This window comes from Hordeum vulgare, chromosome 7H (genome assembly GCF_904849725.1).
Source record: "Hordeum vulgare subsp. vulgare chromosome 7H, MorexV3_pseudomolecules_assembly, whole genome shotgun sequence".
Lineage (NCBI taxonomy): Eukaryota > Viridiplantae > Streptophyta > Magnoliopsida > Poales > Poaceae > Hordeum > Hordeum vulgare.
Genome location: NC_058524.1, coordinates 562072098 through 562079149, shown reverse-complemented (window position 1 = coordinate 562079149; position 7052 = coordinate 562072098). Strand labels below are relative to the sequence as shown.

At 45.3% G+C, this 7052-nt stretch overlaps 1 protein-coding gene across 1 annotated transcript; it reads right to left on the bottom strand.

Moving 5' to 3' along the window:
- Positions 1 to 3405: 3405 nt before the first annotated feature.
- LOC123410978 (12-oxophytodienoate reductase 7) lies at positions 3406 to 6807 on the bottom strand. The gene is made up of 5 exons (XM_045103898.1): positions 6579 to 6807; positions 6344 to 6484; positions 4926 to 5056; positions 4404 to 4586; positions 3406 to 4292 (listed from the first exon to the last, which is right to left on the bottom strand). Exons 1-5 carry the CDS (start codon positions 6653 to 6655, stop codon positions 3652 to 3654), a joined length of 1173 nt encoding a protein of 390 aa, XP_044959833.1. The 5' UTR covers positions 6656 to 6807; the 3' UTR covers positions 3406 to 3651.
- Between the last annotated feature and the right edge of the window lie 245 nt (positions 6808 to 7052).

Sequence of the window (7052 nt, the reverse complement as noted above, 5' to 3'; positions counted from 1 at the left end):
GTAATCAAACGAGGTCATCCTATATATCAATCTTCGTTTCCGGACCATTCCGGAAACCCTCGTGACGTCCGTGATCTCATCCGGGACTCCGAACAACATTCGGTAACCAACCATATAACTCAAATACGCATAAAACAACGTCGAACCTTAAGTGTGCAGACCCTGCGGGTTCGAGAACTATGTAGACATGACCCGCGAGACTCCTCGGTCAATATCCAATAGCGGGACCTGGATGCCCATATTGGATCCTACATATTCTACGAAGATCTTATCGTTTGAACCTCAGTGCCAAGGATTCGTATAATCCCGTATGTCATTCCCTTTGTCCTTCGGTATGTTACTTGCCCGAGATTCGATCGTCAGTATCCGCATACCTATTTCAATCTCGTTTACCGGCAAGTCTCTTTACTCGTTCCGTAATACAAGATCCCGCAACTTACACCAAGTTACATTGCTTGCAAGGCTTGTGTGTGATGTTGTATTACCGAGTGGGCCCCGAGATACCTCTCCGTCACACGGAGTGACAAATCCCAGTCTTGATCCATACTAACTCAACTAACACCTTCGGAGATACCTGTAGAGCATCTTTATAGTCACCCAGTTACGTTGCGACGTTTGATACACACAAAGCATTCCTCCGGTGTCAGTGAGTTATATGATCTCATGGTCATAGGAATAAATACTTGACACGCAGAAAACAGTAGCAACAAAATGACACGATCAACATGCTACGTCTATTAGTTTGGGTCTAGTCCATCACGTGATTCTCCCAATGACGTGATCCAGTTATCAAGCAACAACACCTTGTTCATAATCAGAAGACACTGACTATCATTGATCAACTGGCTAGCCAACTAGAGGCAAGCTAGGGACGGTGTTTTGTCTATGTATCCACACATGTAAATGAGTCTTTATTCAATACAATTATAGCATGGATAATAAACTATTATATTGATACAGGAATTATAATAATAACTATACATTTATTATTGCCTCTAGGGCATAATTCCAACACGTGCCCCCGTCGCCAACGCCTTTTGCCGCACCGGCACGCCCCGCCACCAGCTAAAGAACGCCTACTCACTCTAGCCTCTAACAGCTAAGGGGAAAGGAGACCCCGTCGCCGCCAATGCCAACCAGGCTTTGCCCGGCACATGTCCCGACGGTGGCGAGGGAGGAGGTGGAAGGAGGGGTCGTTGCCGGCGGCGCTAGGGATGCCTTCCGGTCACCCGCGGGAGCGACTCGGGAGGGAAGCCACACGACTTTTGTTCTCTCTATCCACATGTTCAGATTTTAAGGTACATTAAATCGTTTCATGCAAAGATTAAGAAAAGTCGTCAATACACATAGAACTTCTTTTCTGAGAAAGGCTTTATTTTGTTTTTTTTAAGATGGAAGTGAGTCTTTCTTTCTTTTCGAGATGGATGTAAGGTCCACGTGTCATATGATGGTTGGCTGAGCTGAGAAAGATTTTTTCTTTCTTATTTTGTGAGACAGAGGTCAGGAAAACAAGCACACAATTTCTTTTCAGCGGCGTGCAATGATGCACCCAACCTCTTGTTTTTCAGGGTGCGCCCAAACTTTTTTTTACTAACAAATTTATTTCAATGTAGTGTAGCAAATGGCCAAGGTGGTGTCGTTGCGCTTGCGGTCCATTTATTTCACTGTTTTTTTACTGACAAAATTACAAATTTATTGCCATAAAAGGGGGAAATAATTTTCCTAGATCTAAAAAGCGGCCGCCCACTTAATGGAGAGAACGGGCGGCCGGCTGGGAACCGCATGCACGTGTGCTTTCCCACTCCAGGTGCCACCTTCACATGCATTTATTTCAGTTTTTCAAATTTTTAAAAAGTCATATCTTTCAAACCGCGCGTCGGAATTCAGATCCGTCTTCACTATTGAATTCTTCACGACGAGATTTTTATGCCAAGTTTTGGTGTTATATGGTAAAACTTCAGTACTGCATTGTGCAACTTTAGTACTATAAGGTGTTATTTTTTTCAAAACTAGTTGTTGACACATGAGCTGAGGTTGCAACCTAACAACCATGGAAACTTGATATGCAACTAGTCTATTGTCCCGGCCAACTATGTAGTAGTCAATGTGCAACCCTTGTCCCTACTTGTGGATGTGTAGTTCCTTTTACGGTTGACAAACCCTGTCCCACCTTTCCTACCAATGATATGTGTAACTTAGTCTGTTGTTTGAGCCAACTTTCTATTACTTGATGTGCAACTTCTTTCCCTTCCTACTTGCGGATATGTAGTTTTAGCTGGCGGGGGCAACAACGGAGTTGCACAATGTCTGTTAGGCTGTTGGCCAGACCAACATATAAAGTTGCACATCTCACATTCATGGGGGTAGTAAAAAGTTACATATTCATGAGGATAGTAAAGTTGCATATAAAACGGGGACGCTAAAGTTGCGCATCCCACTAGAGGGGGTGGTTCGGAGTGCTACTAGGGAAATTACATATCCATAAGACATGAGGGATAGTTGCACATCATTGATAGACAGTTGGCGGTGACAGTATCTGAAGTTGCACATCCACTGCTAGACAGTTGGCCGATGCAGAAAACAGTGAAAGCACAACCAGAGACGGGTGAGAAGTTGCACATGAACTACTAGACAGTTGGCCTGAGCAAAACACGAATTTAAACATCTCACTAGGAGGAGGTAATTTGGGGTGGATGTGTCATTAGTGAAAACTACACTTTCACGGGGTAGACAGAAAGTTGTGCATCCACTGTCATGTAGTTGTACATACACTGCTAGCAGTTGCACAAAACGGAGGCTAAATTGCATAGAGAAATTTCATTAAAACACATCTATGGGGGATCTTATTTTGAAAATCTCATCGCGAAGAATCCAACGGTGAAGACAGATCTGAATTCCAAAGCGCGATTTGAAAGATATAGGTTTTTCAAAATTCAGAAAAGCCATAATTAATGCACAACAAACCAACATGCGAAATATTAATGCAGCGGCATGGAGTCATCCATCACGTGAGAAGAGACCACATAGGGTGATTAATTAACAGTGTCCTTTTTAACACTTTTGAATTATAGTAATTTTTTCCTTTTTAATATACGATAGGGACAAACACTTTCCAAGTAAGTAGGCCACTTTAGACTGTTAGAGAGTAACCGGCCGCTTCCTAGACGTGTCCACAATTTTTTAATAAAAAACCATTGTTAACCATTTTAAAAGTATAAACCGTTATGTTACAAAATCCAAGAAGGTATTGTGTGTATGAAATGTTTGTCACCTTTCAGAAAAAAAGGTCACACGCGTTTAAAAAATATTCTTTTGAAAAAATCCATCCAGTTATAAAGTCATATATACAAGTAAAAGAGTAAAATGCATGGAAGAAACAAATAGAGAAGGGGGGACAAAGACACGAAATAAAAAGTCTGCTCATGGAGGTTTTTTTTTGTTGTTGCTAAGACTCTGCTCATGGAGTTGGCGGAGTACAGAGGCCTTGGTGAAATAAATTACAGTCACGTATATTACTTTATTTGCTCCAAATACATTTCCCAAACCCATCTACCATCACTAATTCGTGTACACTACATGCGCGTATATGACCTTATTTCTCCAAATACACTTCATAGTAAATCCAATCTCCGATCACTAACCTTGTACACACTACATGCGCGATTTCGGCTTGCTGAGGAACGGGTAGTCGGTGTAACCCACGACGGGGTCAGGGGTGTAGAACGTCTTCCTCACGTACTTGGTGAGGCCGGCGTTGAGCCTGAGCCGCTCGACCAGGTCCGGGTTGGAAATGAACAGCCGCCCGAACGACACCAGGTCGGCGTCGCCGCTCTCCACCGCCTCCAGCCCGAGCTCCCGCGTGTAGCCGCCGCTGCACATGAACGTGCCCTGGTACGCGCCCCGCAAGGTGCGCATCAGCCGGCTCTCCTCCTCGGCGCTGCCGTGCGGGCCCGACTCCGTCTGCCCGTAGGCTGCGTACCTCGGCTGCGTCACATGGAGGTATGCGAGCTGCCCGGATTCCTGCTGGAGGGCGTTGAGCCGCTCGACGACGGCCATGCCGAGCTGCATGGGGTTCGAGTCATAGGCATCAAGGTGGTCGATGGCCGGTGACACCCTCACCGCAGTTCGTTCTGCTCCGATGGCGGACACCACGGCTCGGGTCACCTCGATTAAAAACCTGCAACGGTTGGGGAGCGATCCACCATACTCATCGGTGCGGTCGTTGATGCCGTCCTTGAGGAACTGATCGATGATGTAGCCATGAGCGCCGTGGATCTCGATGCCATCAAAGCCTGGGAACACAGTTCATCTCCATATTAGCTTATAATATACATGGGGCGTTTCCCTCGTGTAGGTTTTATATGGTTGGATGCAAAGGTTTGTGAGTTTAAGTGTGTCGTTACCTGCTTCGATGGCGTTTATGGCAGCTTGGCGATATTGCTCCACTATGTCCGGTACTTCCGATGTCGCAAGGCGCCTTGGCGTGGGATACGTTCCGTATGAACCATCAGGCAACAATATCTTCCACCTTGCTGATATTGGCTTATCAGTTGAGGATATCGGAGCAGCGCCGTCTGGCTGGTATACTGGTGTATGGAAGAACATTAGTCAACATTGGGGACAACAGATGGTACATTTACATGCAGAAGATCTAGCAATTCAGATTTCCAACATAAAGTCAGAGTCATGAATTTTTCAAGAACACAGGAGTTATGATGTTTGAGGTCTTCTATGTTACAATTTCGATATGTATTAATCCAGATAGAGAAACCATGAATCAATCACGTCCCGGAGTCTCAAGAAAAAATAGAAGTGGATGCAAAGATATATCCTCAAGGACAACTGATAATCTAGGGCAATTGCGTATAGTAAACCTGTTACGGATTTCAAAGAAACTGGCTTTCATTACACACATAAATACATACCTTGGTGAGAAGCTCTGCCTACGTGCCATAATTGGCAGAAAAAGATGCCTCCCTTGGCATGAACAGCATCCACCACCTTTTTCCATCCATCTATCTGCTCTTGATTGTATATTCCAGGGACATGAGGAAACCTATCCAACAATGTTTTATTAGTTTATCTTCTGAATTGGCAGTAAAAAAAACTAACATAAACTTGCTATATGTCCATCAGGTGTGAGAATCAGAAGAACCTCTACTAGAGATAAATTACAGTAAATATGTCAAGAAAAGGGCAGATTGTTTGAAAAGAGAAAAAATCATGTGTGGAAGTTTAAAAATTTACGCGGAAACCACAAGATCGAATTTAATTTTGTACAAAAAAAAATCCTTGTATGTTGCAAATAGCACTGAGTTTGATGTAAGAATCCGTTTATACATCAGGTAAATGCAGTCGAGGACTTCCAGATATTTTCCTCAACAGAATGTGCATGGCTTTAGAATTAGTTCTCCCCTATAGTGTTTTTTGAAGAGCACATGATTTTCATGGAATCTAGGATCCAGCTCATTCTTACAGAAGATGTATCTCTCCAGTTTCCAAATATCGATAGCATGATCATACATAATACTCCGTAGATATGAAGCATTTGCTTAAGGGAACCTGACTACTAGTCCCTTTTATTTTTGTTACTTATTAGCTTGAGCAGCTGACAGGACACCCTTTGTTTTTCATGATTGCAAAAACTGAAGTACTTGAGCTATCTAGAAAAAATACTAAAACTATTTTTAAATCCAGTGCATCTCTCTCAAGACAAATCATACTGTAGGTGTTGCCTTCTATGATCGTGTCCCTATTCATACTCTGCAACTCCACCTGAAAAGGGCATGGAGTCAGGAAAAGGCTACGGGTTTCTGATGGATAGTCAGTCTCATGGTCAGACTGTGGGTACATTAGGGTCAAAGTGCCACAGGATAATTAGTTGCTAATTAAATACGGCCTGAACCTCAATTGACACACTTATAGTACAAGTTCAGGGACCTAAATCACAAGCCGAACATATGTCACGCTTTACATATGTCACGCTTTACTCCTTAAACTACAAAGCAAGATAGGTTCGCTGTGCTCGTCACTCAACCACCACCTACCAATAGAAATATAGAAATCAAAGCTAGCACTCTAACAAACATCCAACGACAAATTAGCCTAACAACCACATTTTGGAGAATCATTCTGCCAGATACTCAGATCTAGCAAGCAGGAATATTTATCAGAGCAATGTGCACGCAGCGCTACTATACTAAACAAATCCAGGACCGAGCAAACGACAGTATGACGAGCGCGGATTCTGAAACAGGAACAGTAAACTAGTCCGAACAGGAGCATCGACCCATGTGCGGACCATGAGGCGGAGCGAGGGAGAGGTATGGAGTGACGAGATTACCCCGGCCCCGCCGGCGAGACGACGGTGCCCTCGGAGATGAGCAGGCCTCCCTGGGTGGCCCGCTGCGCGTAGTACTCCGCTAGCGCCGGCCCCGGCAGCCCGCCGATGGCCCTGCACCTCGTCATCGGCGCCAGCACCACCCTGCACGCAGAAATGCTCGCCAGGGTCAAAGGAGTGAGCGAAGACCGGAGACGGCCGAATTTCCGGCGCGGATTGAAGGGGCCGGCCGGCTCACCGGTGGGCGAGGCTGAAGCGGCGCATCTGGTACGGCGAGAAGAGCGTCGGCCGCTGGTCCGGCGCCGGCCGATCCATCTGGAGCTCTCGCGCTGGATCGAGGGGCGCAGTGGGCGAGGCGGGGGAGGGGACGGGACGGGAAAGGAAGGCGCGGCGAGAGAGGGATGGCAATTGTGGGAGGCAAAGAAAGAAAGAATTGGGTGGGAATGGTAATGGGTTGGTGGGCTTCGAAAGCGAGAGCGAATTAAAGCGCACGGGTGTTAAAAGGCGGGCGTTAGAGTAGCGGAGGTCTTTTTCGGCATGTGGTTTGCGTGTTGAGACTTGGATGCAATGATATGAATCTGGAAGCAGGGCGCCGATCTGTGCCTCGTCGAGTGACTAGATTTCGACATACAAATAAATTTAATTGAAATGGTCTCAGATGAACACGTGCTCAATTATAAAAATTCTTAGTCTTGTTAAGATGAACAATTTC